The sequence below is a fragment of the Oncorhynchus keta genome, chromosome 31, assembly GCF_023373465.1.
Source record: "Oncorhynchus keta strain PuntledgeMale-10-30-2019 chromosome 31, Oket_V2, whole genome shotgun sequence".
Lineage (NCBI taxonomy): Eukaryota > Metazoa > Chordata > Actinopteri > Salmoniformes > Salmonidae > Oncorhynchus > Oncorhynchus keta.
This window is the reverse complement of record NC_068451.1, coordinates 358,000-378,872: the sequence shown is the minus strand read 5'-3', so window position 1 is coordinate 378,872 and position 20,873 is coordinate 358,000. Positions and strand designations below refer to the sequence as shown.

Sequence of the window (20,873 nt, the reverse complement as noted above, 5' to 3'; positions counted from 1 at the left end):
TTCATAACTGTGACCTTAATTGCCTACTGTCTGTAAGCTGTTAGTGTCTTAACGACCATGCCACAGGTTCATGTTCATTAATTGTTTATGGTTCATTGAACAAGCATGGGAAACAGTGTTTAAACCCATTACAATGAAGATCTGTATGGATATTTGGATTTTTATTAATTATCTTTGAAAGACAGGGTCCTGAAAAAGGGATATTTATTGTTTTGCTGATTTTACATGTAGGTAGAGTTAAATCAAGTGACTATGCATAGATGACAACAGAGAGTGGCAGTGGTTTGGAGAGAGGAGGGAGGGGCAATGCAAATAGTCTGGGTAGCCATTTGACTAGATGTTCAGGAGGCTTATGGCTTGGGGGTAGAAGTTGTTTAGAAGCCTCTTGGACCTAGACTTGGTGTTCCGGTACCGCTTGCCGTGTGGTAGCAGAGAGAACAGTCAATGACTAGGGTGGCTGGAGTCTTTGACAATTTTTAGGGCCTTCCTCTGACACCGCCTGGTATGGAGGTCCTGGTTGGCAGAAAGCTTGGCCCCAGTGATGGGCCGTTCGCACTACCCTTTGTAGTGCCTTGTGGTCGGAGGCCAAGCAGTTCCAATACCAGGCAGTGATGCAACCAGTAAGGATGCTCTCGATGATGCAGTTGTAGTACCTTTTGAGGATCTGATGACCCATACCAAATCTTTTCAGTCTCCTGAAGGGGAAAAGGTTTTGTCGTGCCCGCTTCACGACTGTCATGGTGTGATTGGACCATGTTAGTTTGTTGGTGATGTGGACACCAAGGAACTTGAAGCTCTCAACCTGCTCCACTGCAGCCCTGTTGATGAGAATGGGAGCGTGCTCGGTCATCTTTTTCCTGTAGTCCACAATCATCTCCTTTGTCTTGATCATGTTGAGGGAAAGGTTGTTGTCCTGGCAAAACACTGCCAGGTCTCTGACCTCCCCCCTATAGTCTGTCTCGTTGTTGCCGGTGATCAGGCCTACCACTGTTGTGTCATCGGCAAACTCAATGATGGTGTTGGAGTCGTGCCTGGCCGTGCAGTCATGAGTGAACAGGGAGTACAGGAGGGGGCTTAGCATGCACCCCTGAGGGGCCCCTATGTTGAGGGTCAGCGTGCAGGATGAGCTGTTACCTACCCTTGCCACCTGGGGGTGGCCTTTCAGGCAGTCAAGGATTCAGTTGCAGACGGAGGTGTTTTATCCCAGGGTCCTTAGCTTATTGATGAGCTTTGAGGGCACTATAGTGTTGAACGCTCAGCTGTAGTCAATGAATAGCATTCTCACATAGGTGTTCCTTTTGTCCAGGTGGGAAAGGGAAGTGTGGAGTGCAATAAAGACTGAATCATATGTGGATATGTTGGGGCGGTATGCAAATTGGAGTGGGTCAGGGTTTCTGGGATGATGTGAGCCATGACCAGCCCTTTCAAAGCACTTCATGGCTACAGAAGTGAGTGCTACGGGTCGGCAGTCATTTTGGCAGGTTACCTTAGTGTTCTTTGGCACAGGCACTATGGTGTTCTGCTTAAAACTGTACTGCAGCACCAGCTGTGCCATCAGAGACTCTGGGTTCGCGCCCAGGCTCTGTCGTAACCGGGAGGTCCGTGGGGCGACGCACAACTGGCCTAGCGTCACCACGGTTAGGGAGGGGTTGGCCGGTAGGGATGTCCTTGTCTCATCGCGCACCGTCGACTCCTGTGGTGGGCCGGGCGCAGTGTGCGCTAACCAAGGTTGCCAGGTGCACGGTGTTTCCTCCGACACATTGGTGCGGCTGGCTTCCGGATTGGATGCGCGCTGGTCATTCTCTCCTTCTCCCCTTACCCATCTGTCTATCGCCTCCTTTGAATTCCATGCTGTCACAGTTACCAGCCCTTTCAAGCTTAACATCCTTATCATTTATCGCCCTCCAGGTTCTCTCGGAGAGTTCATCAATGAGCTTGATGCCTTGATAAGCTCCTTTCCTGAGGACGGCTCACCTCTCACAGTTCTGGGCGACTTTAACCTCCCCACGTCTACCTTTGACTCATTCCTCTCTGCCTCCTTCTTTCCACTCCTCTCCTCTTTTGACCTCACCCTCTCACCTTCCCCCCTACTCACAAGGCAGGCAATACGCTCGACCTCATCTTTACTAGATGCTGTTCTTCCACTAACCTCATTGCAACTCCCCTCCAAGTCTCCGACCACTACCTTGTATCCTTTTCCCTCTCGCTCTCATCCAACACTTCCCACACTGCCCCTACTCGGATGGTATCGCGCCGTCCCAACCTTCGCTCTCTCTCCCTCGCTACTCTCTCCTCTTCCATCCTATCATCTCTTCCCTCTGCTCAAACCTTCTCCAACCTATCTCCTGATTCTGCCTCCTCAACCCTCCTCTCCACCCTTTCTGCATCCTTTGACTCTCTATGTCCCCTATCCTCCAGGCCGGCTCGGTCCTCCCCTCCCGCTCCGTGGCTCGACGACTCATTGCGAGCTCACAGAACAGGGCTCCGGGCAGCCGAGCGGAAATGGAGGAAAACTCGCCTCCCTGCGGACCTGGCATCCTTTCACTCCCTCCTCTCTACATTTTCCTCCTCTGTCTCTGCTGCTAAAGCCACTTTCTACCACTCTAAATTCCAAGCATCTGCCTCTAACCCTAGGAAGCTCTTTGCCACCTTCTCCTCCCTCCTGAATCCTCCTCCCCATCCCCCCTCCTCCCTCTCTGCAGATGACTTCGTCAACCATTTTGAAAAGAAGGTCGACGACATCCGATCCTCGTTTGCTAAGTCAAACGACACCGCTGGTTCTGCTCACACTGCCCTACCCTGTGCTCTGACCTCTTTCTCCCCTCTCTCTCCAGATGAAATCTCGCGTCTTGTGACGGCCGGCCGCCCAACAACCTGCCCACTTGACCCTATCCCCTCCTCTCTTCTCCAGACCATTTCCGGAGACCTTCTCCCTTACCTCACCTCGCTCATCAACTCATCCCTGACCGCTGGCTACGTCCCTTCCGCCTTCAAGAGAGCGAGAGTTGCACCCCTTCTGAAAAAACCTACACTCAATCCCTCCGATGTCAACAACTACAGACCAGTATCCCTTCTTTCTTTTCTCTCCAAAACTCTTGAACGTGCCGTCCTTGGCCAGCTCTCCCGCTATCTCTCTCAGAATGACCTTCTTGATCCAAATCAGTCAGGTTTCAAGACTAGTCATTCAACTGAGACTGCTCTTCTCTGTATCACGGAGGCGCTCCGCACTGCTAAAGCTAACTCTCTCTCCTCTGCTCTCATCCTTCTAGACCTATCGGCTGCCTTCGATACTGTGAACCATCAGATCCTCCTCTCCACCCTCTCCGAGTTGGGCATCTCCGGCGCGGCCCACGCTTGGATTGCGTCCTACCTGACAGGTCGCTCCTACCAGGTGGCGTGGCGAGAATCTGTCTCCTCACCACGCGCTCTCACCACTGGTGTCCCCCAGGGCTCTGTTCTAGGCCCTCTCCTATTCTCGCTATACACCAAGTCACTTGGCTCTCTCATAACCTCACATGGTCTCTCCTATCATTGCTATGCAGACGACACACAATTAATCTTCTCCTTTCCCCTTCTGATGACCAGGTGGCGAATCGCATCTCTGCATGTCTGGCAGACATATCAGTGTGGATGACGGATCACCACCTCAAGCTGAACCTCGGCAAGACGGAGCTGCTCTTCCTCCCGGGGTAGGACTGCCCGTTCCATGATCTCGCCATCACGGTTGACAACTCCATTGTGTCCTCCTCCCAGAGCGCTAAGAACCTTGGCGTGATCCTGGACAACACCCTGTCGTTCTCAACTAACATCAAGGCGGTGGCCCGTTCCTGTAGGTTCATGCTCTACAACATCCGCAGAGTACGACCCTGCCTCACACAGGAAGCGGCGCAGGTCCTAATCCAGGCACTTGTCATCTCCCGTCTAGATTACTGCAACTCGCTGTTGTCTGGGCTCCCTGCCTGTGCAATTAAACCCCTACAACTCATCCAGAACGCCGCAGCCCGTCTGGTGTTCAACCTTCCCAAGTTCTCTCACGTCACCCCGCTCCTCCGCTCTCTCCACTGGCTTCCAGTTGAAGCTTGCATCTGCTACAAGACCATGGTGCTTGCCTACGGAGCTGTGAGGGGAACGGCACCTCAGTACCTCCAGGCTCTGATCAGGCCCTACACCCAAACAAGGGCACTGCGTTCATCCACCTCTGGCCTGCTCGCCTCCCTACCACTGAGGAAGTACAGTTCCCGCTCAGCCCAGTCAAAACTGTTCGCTGCTCTGGCCCCCCAATGGTGGTCCCTCACGACGCCAGGACAGCGGAGTCAATCACCACCTTCCGGAGACACCTGAAACCCCACCTCTTTAAGGAATACCTAGGATAGGATAAGTAATCCTTCTCACCCCCCCAAAAGATTTAGATGCACTATTGTAAAGTGGCTGTTCCACTGGATGTCATAAGGTGAATGCACCAATTTGTAAGTCGCTCTGGATAAGAGCGTCTGCTAAATGACTTAAATGTAATGTAAATGTGTAAAGAAGCAGTGCGGCTTGGTTGGGTTGTGCATCGGAAGACGCATGACTTTCAACCTTCGTCTCACCTGAGCCTGTACGGGAGTTGTAGCGATGAGACAAGATAGTAGCTACTAAAAACAATTGGATACCACAAAATTAGGGAGAAAACAGGGTAAAAATTGATATAAAATAAATAAAATAAAAAACATGTTGGTATTACAGACTCGAACAGGGAGAGGTTGAAAATGTCAGGGAAGACACTTGCTAGTTGGTCAGCGCATGCTCGCAGTACACGTCCTGGTAATCTGTCTTTCCCTGCGGTCTTCTGTCTAAAGATCTTACCCACATCGGCTGCGAATAGCGTGATCACACAGTCTTCCGGTACAGCTGGTTCATGCATGAACGTTTCAGCGGTATTTGCCTCGAAGTGAGAATACAAGTACTTCAGCTCATCCGGTAGGCTCCTGTCAATGGGCAGCTCTTGGTTGTGCATCCCTTTGTAGTCTGTAATGGTATGCAGGCCCTGCCACATCCGACGAGCTTCAGTGCCGGTGTAGTACGACTTGATCTTAGCCCTGTATTGAAGCTTTCCCTGTTTGATGGTTCGTCTGAGGGCATAGTGGGATTTCTTAAAAGCTTCCAGCTCTAGCCTTTAGCTCAGTGCGGATGCTGCCATGGCTCCTGCTTGGGGTGAAGCCAATTACAGATGTGGTGTACTCCTCAATGCTCCTCAACTCCTCAATGCCATTGAAGGAATCCCGGAACATATTCCAGTCTGTGGAGCAAAACAGTCCTGTAGCTTAGCATCTGCTTTATCTGACCACTTCTTTATTGATCTAGTCACTGGTGCTTCCTGCTTTAATCTTTGCTTGTCAGCAAGAATCAGGAGGATGGAATTATGGTCAGATTTGCCAAATGTAGGGCAGGGGAGAGCTTTGTATGCATCTCTGTGTGTGGAGTGTATGTGGTCCAGAGTTATTTTCCCTCTGGTTTCACATTTAACATGCTGATAGAAATTTGGTAAAACTGATTTAAGTTTACCTGCATTAAAGTCCCCAGCTACTAGGAGTGCTGCTTCTGGGTGAGCGTTTTTGTTTGCTTATGGTGGAATACAGCTCATCAACGCTATCTTAGTGCCAGCCTCTGACTGTGGTGGTATGTAAATGGCTACAACGAATACAGATGAAATCTCCATTGTAGCTAGTGTGGTCAACAGCTTATCATGATAAACTCTACCTCAGGCGAGCAGTAGCTGGAGACTTCCTTAGATATCGTGCACCAGCTGTTCTTTACAAAAATACATAGACCGCCGCCTTTGTTTTACCAGACACCACTGTTCCATCCTGCCGGTACATCGTATAACCAACCAGCTGTATGTTGATATTGTCGTCGTTCAGCCATGACTCTGTGAAGCATAAGATGTTACAGTTTTAATGTCCCGTTGGTAGTTTAATCTTCCCAATAACTTGTCCGTTTTATTGTCCAAAGATTGCATGTTTGCTAGCAGAATTGAGGGAAGTGGAGGTTTTTCCATTGCCAACGTTGCTACTTATCCATGCGATCAATAACCGGTGCAGTCCAAAAAGAAAACATCCACGACCTAGAGCGTTAACATGGATGATCAAGTTAAACACTTTACAAACTTAGCACGCTGAAAATAAAAAGTCTTCTGCAGCATTGCACACACTATCAAACTGCCGCGCCAACCGAGAGCTTCCCACAGAGACCTGGAAGAGCTATCTTTATTTCATCCTTTCTGACAGCTGATGCTCTCTTAAAGTAGCAGCGCACAGTGAAGGCTCCGTGCAGGATTTCGCCACAACAGTGTGTCACAAGCTTAGTTTCCATGAGCCTTTTGAGCCGAGATGGATTCAAGCCGAAACTGGCTGGGGTTGGAGGGTGCAGCTCAATTTGCATTACCATGCTGGCAAGATGGAGCCGACAAACATGGTAGCCTCACCACAAACTCCTACAAAATTGCAGGTTTCTACTTTTTCTAGTGTTTTTCTCAAATTGTCTTAGTACTCACCGTCCACGCGACCTTCCCAAATTCCCAGAGACTGCGGAACAAAGGTCCAGCCTCTTCAGTGAGGTGCCGGGTAGCCTGGGGGTCCTACTGGAGAAAAGGAAATGAAGACACGGACGTAGAGGCAGACGTGGAGCGGTCTTTGTGAGATTGAGAAGCCGGGCGACCCGTCCTCCAACAGCATACTACTCGCCAATGTTCAATCACTAGTGAATAAACATCTCATTCCAGAGGGACATCAGATTTTGCAACATAATCTGTTTTTCAGACCTGGCTTTCCTCCATCATCCAAACCCATTATATACAATCAGTGGGGTTCACAGTTCATAGAGCAGATAGAACAAAGGTGGAGGTGTTTGCTTTATGACCAATAACAAGTGGTGTGATGGGGGAAATGTACACAAACTTGCGAGCTTCTGCGCTCCCGACTTGAAATACTTGGTCATCAAACATTGCCCATTTTACTTTCCGAGAGAGTTCTCAGGAATTATTGCTGCACCTGTATACATTCCGCCCCAAGCCAAGACAAAAAAAAATGCTCTCAAATATCTTCATTTGACCTTGAAAAAACTGGAGACCGCGTACCCGGAGGCAGCGATCAGGTGGACTTTAACACAATTTATTTAAGTCCATGCTGCCCAATTACTATCAACACATTGGCTGTGCAACTCGCCAAAATTTTACCCTCGACCACTGCTACACACTTATTCAACAAGTGTATAAGTTTCTCTCCTGTCCTCATTTCAGCAAATCTGACCATGACTCCATTTTGCTCCTCCCCACCTACAAACGAAGACTCAAGAGGGAAGTTCCAGTGCTTAAAAACACGGCAAGGAGAGCGGGGTAAATTGTAGGGTTACAAAGTACAAATACGTGGTGGTGTCTGCTTGAGGACAATGAGGGCTACATGCTTAATGTCTCCACAGAGGATGTATGGCAGTCATTCAAGCATCTTAACCCTCGCAAGGCTGCTGGCCCAGACGGTATCCCTAGCCGTGCCCTCAGAGCATGTGCAGAACAGCTGGGTGTTGTGTTTTCTGACATTTTCAATCTCTCTCTAGCTTAGAGAGACCTAGCTTAGTTATCTCTAGCTTAGTTACACCCCCCCCACCTGCTTCAATATGTCCACTATCATCCCCATTCCCAAGAAAGGGAAAGTAGTTGAACTGAATGACTACCAACCTGTAGCACTCACTTCGGTAACCAGGAAGTGCTAGTCATGAAGGCTAAATTAAAGTTCACATCACCTCCTCCCTCCCCGACACACTGAAACCTCTCCAATTCACCTACAACCCTAACAGATCCACGGAAGATGCAATCACCATTGCACTGCACAATACCCTCACCTACCTGGACAAGGAATGCATATGTAAGGATGGTGTTCATCAACTACAGGTCGGCCTTCAATACCATAGTGCCCTTTCAATTCATCACAAAGCTCATGACCCTGGGAATGAACTCCACCCTATGCATCTGGGTCCTGGTCATCCTTACGGGCTGGGAGAAAGTAGCCAACATTACCTCTACCACTGAACCTCAACACGGGAGTCACACAGGGGTGTGTCTTCAATTCCTTCCTGTACTCCCTGAATACCCACAACTGTTTGGCCTCACACAGTTCCAACTCCATCATCAAGTTCACTGACTACACAACAGTAGTAGGCCTGATTACCAACAAAGACGAGACGGCCTACAGAGAGGAGGTAGGCACTCTGACGGCGTCGTGCCAGGTAAACAACCTCTCCCTCAACTTCAGCAAAACAAAGGAGCGGATTGTAGACTTCAGAAGGAATCAAGTTGGACACACCCCCATCCTCATCAACGGGGCCGCCTTGGAGACGGTCTGTTGTAGCCCCCTCGTGCAGTTACGTTGGCAGACCAGTCGTGATGGATCAGCAGGGCTCCGTGTAGTAAAAGGGTCCAGGCCAATTGGCAAAATAGTTATAGTAGCCCAAGAAATTGGCTGATGGACCTCTTCAGGAAACAGTCCGATATGCTCTAGACAGCTAGCAGGCTGCGGCTAGCAGGCTACCAGATGGGAATTCAGGGGAAGTCGCGATAGAGGAGCCTGTTGAAAAAAAACCTTGGGCGGATTATGGTGGTAGTCCAGTCATGATGAATCGGCGGGCCTCGGTATCGGCAGTAAAAGGGGTCCAGGCCAACTGGCAAAATAGGTATTTTAGCCCAAGGAGTGGCTGATGGACCTCTTCAGCTAGCCGGAAGATGGGCCTAGCATAGGCTAGCTCCAGGCTAATTGGTGCATGCTTCGGGACAGAGACTTTAGACAGGAGTAGCCACTCGGATAGCAGCAAGCTAGCTGCGATGATCCAGGTGAAAAGGTTCAGAGCTTGCGGTAAGAAACCGGAGATATGGAGAAGAATAAACCGGAGATATGCTCTGGGTTTGAATCGCGCTGTGCAGACGGCCAGGAGTTGTCTGGGCTAAAGGTTAGCTGATGACCGCCAGCAGTGGCTAGCTGACTACTAGCTTGTAGCTAGTTAGCTGGCTAGCTTAAGTTGGGGGTTCCAGTTCTAAAGTAAAGAAAATAGTAGATCCATACCACATTGGGTGAGGCAGGTTGCAGGAGAGTATGTTGAAGTTCATTCATTCATCATTCACCCCCCTCCTCTTCACTGTAACTATTCCCCAGGTCACTGCTGTAAACGAGAATGTGTTCTCAGTCAACTTACCTGGTAAAATAACAGTAAAATAAAATACAGTAAACAGTAAAATAAAATAAAAAAAAAAAAATAAAAAAAATAAAAACTCTTACTAATTTACTGGAGAACCAGTTCGGAATTAAGTATAACTTTTGTATGACTGACGCCTTTAGTGAGAGGTCTAATGCTTTCATATTCATTATATAAATAGGCCCTTTTAATTTTGTCTGGCTTGCCATTCCCCAAAAAATTGAATATTTTTGCTCATATAATTTAAACAAGTTTGTAAAACCATAAGCCCATAAACTGTGATATGACTAAAGAGTTAATCAGGGTGATTTTTTCACGAATAGACAGGTATTATCCTTTCCATGGTAGCAAGATCTTAACAATTTTTGTTAACTTTCTATAAAAATTGATTGGAGTGAGGTCATTTCTTTCTCTCAGGATACATTGTCCGATTATGTCCACATCCCCATCAGTCCATTTTATTGGTAAACTACATGTTAACGTAAAAGTACAAAAAAAATTGTGATCCAATACATAATATAGCAAGTCAAACTAAATAATGGGCCCTAGACTAGAAAACACCCATTTATCAGACTTCCACCTAAAATACTCTACAATAACAACGGTAACCTACCATACCAAGCTAGCCAGAGGTATCAAAAAGAGCGATGATGCAAAGTCCATTGCTAATCCATTGCGACTGATGATCCACAAAAGGCTGCTCCGAATGCTGGCCCAGATTTAGATTTGCAAAGTAAAGCCTTGCCGCACTCTCTGAATATTAAAACAGAACATTTCTATCTCTGATCATCTGCACCTGTGTCCAATTATCCCTAAGTAATTGTCTCTACCAGGTAGCGGGGTGATCCTGTAATGGCAGTTTGGACTGATAATGGGGCTTCCTAGGTGTATGATTGGGACTGCTGCAGCTTTATTTGGGCAGGACAGGAGCAGTGGAGTGGGAGAACAGGAACAGAGGACGTGGTCTGGAATAAAGCCCTGCTGGATCAGGATCCAGATCTTCCTCTACTGAGGATCCTATTAGTCACAGGGTTTAATGAGTCTCCAATGATTTGGAATAACAGAGAGGAAAAGGAGTAGACAGAGGAGAAGAATGGAGGGATGAGGAGAGAGGGAATGGAGGATAAGGCTAGGGATGAGGAGGCTAAGTCCAGTAGCAGAGGGATGAAAAGAGAAAGGAGGGAGAGGGAAAGGACAGAGAATGGAGGGAGGGATAATGTTGGAGGGAGAAGAGAAGGAGAGCCTACTTGTCTCTGTTGTCTATCTGAGTAATACCAGCTAATCACAGATTTACTAGCTGGAAGTAATGCGCACAAGTAATTCCCTGTCCCTGACACCTTTTGTATGCTGTGCATCGAATCAAAGCGCTCGACACGTTCAGTTACATGGATTCCAGCTAGGGACCATGCCAATCCAGGCATTCTCTTCCAACAAGCACATTTCACACCACAAATATTTTTACATGGGGTACACATGGGGTACAAAAGGAGGTAGTTTCCCCTGCTCTTTCAAACCTGGCATACATTATTGGAAATATACAGTGCCTTCGGAAAGTATTCAGTCCACTTGACTTGTTCTAAAATTGTTTACATTGTTTTTTCTCTCAATCTACACAATATCCCATAATGACAAAGAAAAAACAGGTTTATACATTTTTGCAAATTTATAAAACAAAAAAATATTATTTACATAAGTATTTAGACCCTTTCCTCAGTACTTTGTTAAAGGACCTTTGGCAGCGATTACAGCCTTCAGACTTCTTGGGTATGATGCTACAAGCTTAAGATTTGATTTGACACCTGCATTTGGGGAGTTTCTCCCACTCTTCTCTGCAGATCCTGTCAAGCAAAGTCAGGTTGGATGGCGAGCGTTGCTGCACAGCTATTTTCAGGTCTCTGAAGAGATTTTAGATCAGGTTCAACTCCTGAAGCCACTCCTGCATTGTCTTGGCTGTGTGCTTAGGGTCGTTGTCCTATTGGAAGGTGAACCTTCACCACAGTATGAGGTCCTGAGTGCTCTGGAGCAGGTTTTCATCAAGGATCTCTCTGTACTTTTCTCCGTTCATCTTTTCCTCGATGCTGACTAGTCTCCCAGCCCCTGCTTCTGAAAAACATCCCCACAGCATGACGCTGCAACCACCATGCTTCACCATAGGGATTGTGCCAGGTTTCCTCCAGACGTGACGCTTGGCCAACAAGCAAGATAGTTAAATCATGGTTTTATCAGACCAGAGAATGTTGTTTCTCATGGTCAGAGTCTTTAGGTGACTTTTGGCAAACTCCAAATGGGCTGTCATGTGCCTTTTACTGAGGAGTGGCTTCAGTCTGGCCACTCTACCATAAAGGCCTACTTGGTGGAGTTCTGCAGAGATGTTTATCTTTTCAGAGGAACTCTGGAGCTCTGTCAGAGTGACCATTAGCTCAGTTTTGCTGGGTGTGGCCAGCTCTAGGATTAGTGTTGGGGGTTCCAAACTTTTTCCATTTAAGAATGATGGAGGCCATTCTTGGGGACCTTCAATGCTGCAGAAATGTTTTGGTACCCTTCTAGAGATGTGTGCCTCGACACAATCCTGTCTCGGAGCTCTAGGACAATTCCTTTGACCTCATAGCTTGGTTTTTGTTCTGACATGCACTGTCAACTCTGGGACCTTATATAGACAGGTGTGTGCCATTTCAAATCATGTCCAATCAATTGAATTTATCAAAGGTGGACTCGTAGAAACATCTCAAGGATGTTCAATGGAAACAGGATGCACCTGAGCTCAATTTCGAGTCTCATAGCAAATGATCTGATTACTTATGTAAATAAGGTATTTCTGTTTTTAATACATTTTCAAACATTCTAAAAACCTGTTTACACTTTGTCATTATGGGGTATTGTGTTTAGATTGTTGAGTATTTTGTTTTATTTAATCAATTTTAGAATAAGGCTGTAACGTCACAAAATGTAGAAAAAGTCAAGTCGTCTGAATACTTTCTGAAGGCAGTGTTTTCAGCCAGTCTTGTGGAGAACAATGGAAGTTAGAAAAATACAACATTTTCATAAACCAACACGTATTTGGCGTTATATATTGAATTCCAAATTGCCCACTACTCTCTGGGCACTGCTGTGGATTGGAAAGGATTGGTAAGTAATTGGGCAAAAATTTTACCCAGCCAATTAGCAACTGAAGCAATTATCATATAGGTCGTTATCAATAAAACGTCTCAATAAGGTGCAAAGCATTCGATTTGCCTGCTGGGGGGCAAGGAGACCCCCACCTCATTTTAAACTGTTGACAACGGCATGCCATTTTCAATTTATTTTTAAATAAATGTTAACTATTTAGTTGTAACATCATCTAATTTCCCATCCTTTGTGGGCTCTGCCTGTCAAGCAGCAGAAGGGTGCATTTTCCGATGTACTGTTAGCTGATATTATAATGTTTAGTTTGCAAGCTACCGGTAGAAACTTTACACAGTTGGCTAAACATAGTGGTAAGCAGACCTAGTGTACTTTTTCTCCAACCAACATAGGCCTACCTAGTGAAGTTAGCAAACATTATAGCCTTTTCAACATTGTTTTTAAGAGTGTTTAATCACGATTGCTGCAGACAGCCATGATAGGCTAAAGTTGAAGTCGGAAGTTTGTTTACATACATACATACCATACATACATACAGTGGGGAGAACAAGTATTTGATACACTGCCAATTTTGCAGGTTTTCCTACTTACAAAGCATGTAGAAGTCTGTCATTTTTATCATAGGTACACTTCAACTGTGAGAGACGGAATCTAAAACAAAAATCCAGAAAATCACATCGCATGATTTTTAAGTAATTAATTTGCATTTTATTGCATGACATAAGTATTTGATCACCTACCAACCAGTAAGAATTCCAGCTCTCACAGACCTGTTAGTTTTTCTTTAAGAAGTCCTCCTGTTCTCCACTCATTACATGTATTAACTGCACCTGTTTGAACTCGTTACCTGTATAAAAGACCTGTCCACACACTCAATCAAACAGACTCCAACCGCTCCACAATGGCCAAGACCAGAGAGCTGTGTAAGGACATCAGGGATAAAATTGTAGACCTGCAAAAGGCTGGGATGGGCTACAGGACAATAGGCAAGCAGCTTGGTGAGAACAACTGTTGGTGCAATTATTAGAAAATCACCCTTGGTCTGGGTCAATGACCTGGTCAATGACCTGAATAGAGCTGGGACCACAGTCTCGAAGAAAACCATTAGTAACACACTACGCCGTCATGGATTAAAATCCTGCAGCGCACCAAGGTCCCCCCTGCTCAAGCCAGCACATGTCCAGGCCCGTCTGAAGTTTGCCAATGACCACCTGGATGATCCAGAGGAGGAATCGGAGAAGTTCATGTGGTCTGATGAGACAAAAATAGAGCTTTTTGGTCTAAACTCCACTCGCTGTGTTTGGAGGAAGAAGAATGATGAGTACAACCCCAAGAACACCATCCCGACCGTGAAGCACGGAGGTGGAAACATCATTCTTTGGGGATACTTTTATGCAAAGGGGACAGGACGACTGTACCGTATTGAGGGGAGGATGGATGGGGTCATGTATCGTGAGATCTTGGCAAACAACCTCCTTCCCTCAGTAAGAGCATTGAAGATGGGTCGTGGCTGGGTCTTCCAGCATGACAACGACCCGAAACACACAGCCAGGGCAACTAAGGAGTGGCTCCGTAAGAAGCATCTCAAGGTCCTGGAGTGGCCTAGCCAGTCTCCAGAACTGAACCCAATAGAAAATCTTTGGAGCGAGCTGAATGTCCGTATTGCCCAGCGACAGCCCCGAAACCTGAAGGATCCGGAGAAGGTCTGTATGGAGGAGTGGGCCAAAATCCCTGCTGCAGTGTGTGCAAGCCTGGTCAAGAACTACAGGAAATGTATGATCTCTGAAACTGCAAACAAAGGTTTCTGTCCCAAATGTTAAGTTCTGCTTTTCTGATGTATCAATTACTTATGTCATGCAATAAAATGCAAATGAATTACTTAAAAATCATGTGATTTTCTGGATTTTTGTTTTAGACGGAATGTCTCTTTTAGTTGAAGTGTACCTATGATAAAAATGACAGACCTCTACATGCTTTGTAAGTAGGAAAACCTGCAAAATCGGCAGTGTATCAAATACTTGTTCTCCCCACTGTACATACATACATACATACATACATACATACATACATACATACATACATACATACATACATACATACATACTGTATGTCGGCCCTCTGGTGAGTAAGACATTTAAAAGTGTTAAACCTCGAAAGGCTGCCGGCCCAGAGGGCAACCCTAGCCGCGTCCTCAGAGCATTCGCAGACCAGCTGGCTGGAGTGTTTATGGATAAATTCAATCTCTCCCTATCCAAATCTACTGTCCCCACATGCTTCAAGATGTACACCTTTGTTCCTGTACCCAAGAAAGCAAAGGTAATTGAATTAAATTACTATCGCCCCGTAGCACTCACCTCTGTCATCATGAAGTGCTTTAAGAGACTAGTCAAGGATAAAATCACCTCTACCTTATCTGACACACTAAACCCACTTCAATTTGCTTACTGCCCCAATAGACCAACAGACGTCTTATCCCATCTAGACTAGAGGAATACCTATAGTTGAAGTCGGAAGTTTACATACACTTAGGTTGGAACCATTAAAACTAGTTTTTCAACCACTTAACAAATTTCTTGTAAACAAACTATCATTTTGGCAAGTCGGTTAGGACATCGACTTTGTGCATGACACAAGTAATCTTTCCAACAATTGTTTACAGACAGATTATTTAATTTATAATTCACTGTATCATAATTCCAGTGGGTCAGAAGTTTACATACACTAAGTTGACTGTGTCTTTAAACAGCTTGGGAAATTCCAGAAAATTGCATCATGGCTTTAGAAGTTTCTGATAGGCTAATTGACACCATTTGAGTAAATTGTATATCCACAGTAAAACAAGTCCTATATCGACAAAACCTGAAAGGCCGCTCAACAAGGAAGAATCCACTGCTCCAAAACCGCCATAAAAAAGCCAGACTACGGTTTGCAACTGTACATGGGGACATAGATCATACTTTTTGGAGATATGTCTTCTGGTCTGATGAAACAAAAATAGAACTGTTTGGCCATAATAACCATCATTATGTTTGGAGGAAAAAGGGGGATGCTTGCAAGCCGAAGAACACCATCCCAACTGTGAAGCATGGGGGTGGCAGTATCGTGTTGTGGGGGTGCTTTGCTGCAGGAGGGACTAGTGGACTTCACAAAATAGATGGCCTCATGAGGGAGGAAAATTGTGTGCATATATTGAAGTAACATCTCAAGACATCAGTCAGGAAGTTAAAGCTTGGTCGCAAATTGGTCTTCCAAATGGACAATGACCCCAAGCATACTTCCAAAGTTGTGGCAAAATAGTTAAGGACAACAAAATCAAGGTATTGGAGTGCCCATTACTAAGCCCTGACCTCAATACTATAGAACATTTGTGGGCAGAACTGAAAAAGCGTGAGCGAGCAAGGAGGCCTTACAAACCTGACTCAGTTACACCAGCTCTGTCAGGAGGAATGGGCCAAAATTCACCCAACTTATTGTGGGCAACTTGTGGAAGGCTACCCAAAACATTTGACCCAAGTAAACCAATGCTACCAAATACTAATTGAGTGTATGTAAACTTCTGATCCACTGTGATGAAAGAAATAAATCATTCTCAATACTATTATTCTGACATTTCACATTCTTAAAATAAATTGGTGATCTTAACTGACCTAAGACAGGGAATTTTTACTAGGATTAAATATCAGGAATTGTGAAAAACTTTTTAAAAATCTATTTGGCTAAAGGTGTATGTAAACTTCCGACTTCAACTGTATATTTATTGATGGACCACTTCAAATTGGTTCGCTAGCTCAGAACAGATCACTTCAATATGGCTAGTTATTAACAAACTAACTTTCAGGGGATAAACGAGATGGCTATATCCAAATATTGTTTGATTTGCTTGCCATCTGTAGTGGTGATGACAGCAGTCCGACAGAAAACCATACATTTTTCAAACAACATCAGCTGTTAAACCATATTTCTCTGCTTCTTTTCTCTTTCATGACTTACAACCAGTTGTTTGCATCATTTCTTGTTTTGTTCCTTTTTTTTGTGCTTTTAAATTATATTATTAGGCTTTAATATTATTATTATCTTTATTATTTTTAAACTGGATTATTAGCATACATTATAAATTACATCACATTTACATTATATATACTGTATATATATATATATATATATATATATATATATATATATATATATATATATATATATATATATATATATATATATATATATATATATATATATATATAAAATAAAAAGTCAATAACTTCCCATTGTTCTCAGTATGGCTGACTTGAATAGTGTCTCCAATATCTTGCATTTGTTCCCAGATTTGCTTTGTTCTGCTACATTGTAATAATACGTGTTGAAGTGTCTCTTAGTCAGTGCATGATGGCATTGGGCATTTTTTTGTTTTAACATAACATCTCCATTGGGCTACTGCTCTCACCGGGAGCCGTCGCACTGAGATTAGCCACACCGTATCTTTTACATTTTCTGACAAGTGATTTGCCCATGCCAAGCTCTTTCCAAAATCCTCATCTCTGATGAAGCAAGCTAAATGACAAGGTGTTTGCTTAGCTAGCTAGCTATATGGATAGGACACCCTCACATCTGAAAACAGTACATAATCAATTGATGTTAACTGATCATCAAAAGCACGAGTTACTTGTCGTATAACTCCGATCATAGAGCTAAATGTGGAATAATCGGAAATGTATAGTTCTGACTATGCTCTTCAAGAAGTTATAATATTAAAACCAAATAGTTATAACATTTATTTAAAAATGCCTTGAAACCCGCAGGTAGTTGTCAATGGTTTTAAATGAGCTGAGGGTCTCCCAGCAGCCAAATCAAATGCTCTAAACCGTATTGTGATAATGACCTATTGCTTACCTGCACATACTCTCAGATCACCTAGGGACTAGGGGTTGATCTAGAAATCAGCCACAGCCTTCTTCAAGTCCTGTACTCACCCCTCTGAAGTTGCTCATGGCCTGGAAGTAGACAAGGTAGCTCTTGCGGGGGTCCAGCGGGGTGTTCCAGTAGCCATTGTAGGTGTGGTTGTCCCCCACGGTGAAGGGGCTGGCTTCAGGTAAGCTGCTGGGAAGCAGCTCGGCCGTGTAGTAGTTGGGGGTCCCTCTGGCCTGGGCCTCCCCATGGGACATGGGCAGAGGGTAACAGTCCTGAACCCCCAGCTCCCTCTTCACCTTCCTGCCACTCTCCTCCTCTACCACAACCTGGTACGTACTGGTGGAGAGAGAGATGTAAGATGTTTCTCATTAAGTTTAGTCATATAGGGGCATTGGCAAATAATATGTATGTGCTGTAAATGTGACATCAAAATGTCTATAAATCGTATATCAAATCAAAGTTTATTTGTCAAGTGCGCCGAATACAACAGTGAAATGCTTACTTACAGGCTCTAACCAATAGTGCAAAAAAGGTATTATGTGAACAATAGGTAAGTAAATAAATAACAGTAAAAAGACATGCTATATACAGTAGCGAGGCTATGAAAGTAGCGAGGCTACATACAGACACCGGCTAGTCAGGCTGATTGAGGTAGTATGTACATGTAGATATGGTTAAAGTGACTAAGCATATATGATGAGAGAGTAGCAGTAGCGTAAAAAGAGGGATTGGCGGGTGGTGGGTGGCAGGACACAATGCAGATAGCCCGGTGAGCACTGGTTGGTCGGCCCAATTGAGGTAGTATGTACATGAATGTATAGTTAAAGTGACTATGCATATATGATAAACAGAGAGTAGCAGCAGCGTAAAAGAGGGGTTGGGGGGCACACAATGCAAATGCATATATTTATGTACATGTCTGTGTGTGTCTGTTGCTTTTGTGTTCTCACCTGACGGGAGCTCCCCTGCCCAGGGCGGGGCGAAGCAACACAGTGATCGTGCTCTCTGTTTCACTCAGAGGGGACAGCATGTCTCCATAGTCAAACATTGGAGCTGAGGAGGCAGAGCACAGGAGTACAGACAAAGTTATATTATATAGCAATTAGACTGACCTTGTAATAAACAAGATGATATACATACGCACACACAAACGCACTTATTCACATGCTCGCACACACACACACATACATACTCTCACGCCACACACTCACACACACACGCAGACATACACACATGCACACAGACACATCCTTCATCAGTGCCCTTTAAAACCAGCTGAACTGTGTCTATCCACACATCCTATCTAATAAACATACAGGCTCTTTCCCTATTCTCTCATAAAAGGTCTGCAGCCCCATCGAATCTTGTGAGTCACTGTTCCCACAGAAATGTCTCTCCAGAATTTCCATCCGTTCTGGTTGTCTTGGATACCGAGTGCAATTAAAAGTCCTGGAAGTGGAGGACAAATAGTAGGAGCTTCTCATTTAAAGGGATTTGGCCAAAGCTGCATTTCTCCCAGGAGATGCCTCCTGCACAGCGTGTCTTTAATATCCCTAGTCAATTAGTGAAGGGGAGGAAAGGTAAACTATTACGGAGAAATGAATGATTATGGTATAAAGAAATAGGATTTGGAAAATTGCAGCAAGCTGAAAAAGCTGCCTTCAATTAAAGTGAGGTGTTTAATAAGTGTTTATTTTATTCACACGTAACAAAAGCTCTAGCGTGTTACAAAGAGTGAGTTGTTTGATGTCAGTAAGGTGTTGATCGGTTGGGAGTAGGTTTTGAGGGGGTTTATTGGAGTAAGTTCAATGGCGATAAAGTAAAAATTAGCTTGAGGGTTGTGTACAGTTCAGTGTGTGCTCTGTGGTAGTTCACTCTGGAAGACTGTAGAAGGCAGGCTCTGTGGCTGTCTTAGTAGGGGTGCGTGTACATTATGTGGAGTTCATTAGAAGCGCTGTAAGCTAGTTGTCAATGTAGCAATGAGAGATGTTCCAGACAAGTGAATGTTCTGTACTGTAGGCCATTCAAGTGGGTATGGAGGGGGAGGATGGCACATAATGGCTTTTGGACTCTCTGTATGGCCATGTACCAGCAGGTCCCTGTCTGACATACAGCCACCAAAGAGTGATTCAGCTGTAAACCTATAATTAAATAACTCTTAGTACTCTCCTTTGCATGGAGACACACTCAGACACCCACGGAGAGAGAGAGAGAGAGAGAGAGAGAGAGAGAGAGAGAGAGAGAGAGAGAGAGAGAGACAGAGAGACAGAGAGACAGAGAGACAGAGAGAGAGAGAGAGAGAGAGAGAGAGAGAGAGAGAGAGAGAGAGAGAGAGAGAGAGAGAGAGAGAGAAAAGCATTGAGGTTTCCTCTGAGGTGTTTTTATTCCTGCCTTTTTACACAGGTAAACATGCATCATTAAAAGTGAATGGAACACCAAGGATGGATTTCCTTCTTCAGCAATATGCTCAGAGTCTGTCTCTCTCTCAGCTGGGAGATGCTGCATGATCCCATGAAGATAGCACTACATCTATCCTTACACATAACAACCGCTGTTTCCTCTCTGCTGTTTGTGCTTTGTTGTGTGCGATGAAAGGGTGTCAATCCTTTTGAGAGGATGGGAGAGGTAGTACTTCTATTCTTGGAGGAGTTGTTTTGCCACTGCAAGAGGATAAAGCAACTGAGGTTGAAAGTCAAATTTCAGACCCTGATAATAGCACAGAGTGAGTGAAACCTACTATAGCTAGCTACACAACTGCACAAGCACAGACAGTCTTCAGTGATATACCTCGAATAGAGAGACTGCAGTATTGGGAATCTATGAAATTGATGAGAGACATACACCATATGGAAGAGGACCTGACATTGGTATATTTTCCTCTGATGGATACAAAGGAATGAATTAGTCTATCTCACAACATTCACTTGAGACCCAGAGGAGTTGTGATTACAACAGCCATGTGCAATACCAATTAACATATTGCTGTAACACCCTTCAGACATACACTACATGACCAAAAGTATGTGGAAACCTGCTCATCGAACATGTCATTCCAATATCATGGGCATTAATATGTAGTTGGTCCCCCTTTTGCTGCTTTATTAACAGCCTCTACTCTTCTGGGAAAACCTTCCAATAGATGTTGGAACATTGCTGCGGGGACTTGCTTCCATTCAGCCATGAGCATCAGTGAGGTCAAATACTGATGTTGGGTGATTAGGCCTGGCTGGCAGTTGGCGTTCCAATTCTTCCCAAAGGTGTTTGATGGGGTTGAGGTCAGGGCTCTGTGCAGGCCAGTCAAGTTCTTCCACACCAATCTCGACAAACCATTTCTGTATGGACCTCACTTTGTGCACAGGGGCATTACATTTACATTTACATTTAAGTCATTTAGCAGACGCTCTTATCCAGAGCGACTTACAAATTGGTGCATTCACCTTATGACATTCAGTGGAACAGTCACTTTACAATAGTGCATCTAAATCTTAAAGGGGGGGGGTGAGAAGGATTACTTATCCTATCCTAGGTATTCCTTAAAGAGGTGGGGTTTCAGGTGTCTCCGGAAGGTGGTGATTGACTCCGCTGTCCTGGCGTCGTGAGGGAGTTTGTTCCACCATTGGGGGGGT

General features: G+C 45.0%; 1 protein-coding gene across 3 annotated transcripts in view; it reads right to left on the bottom strand.

Moving 5' to 3' along the window:
* The window catches only part of LOC118364163 (receptor-type tyrosine-protein phosphatase U), a 306,643-nt gene that overhangs the window by 87,574 nt on the left and 198,196 nt on the right, over positions 1-20,873 (bottom strand). For all 3 annotated transcript variants that reach the window (XM_035745412.2, XM_035745413.2, XM_035745414.2), the window contains exons 11-12: positions 18,198-18,300; positions 17,310-17,583 (exon numbers count right to left, since the gene is read on the bottom strand). In XM_035745412.2, the coding sequence (XP_035601305.1) occupies positions 17,310-17,583; positions 18,198-18,300 (377 nt within the window). The remainder of the gene's footprint in view (positions 1-17,309; positions 17,584-18,197; positions 18,301-20,873) is intronic.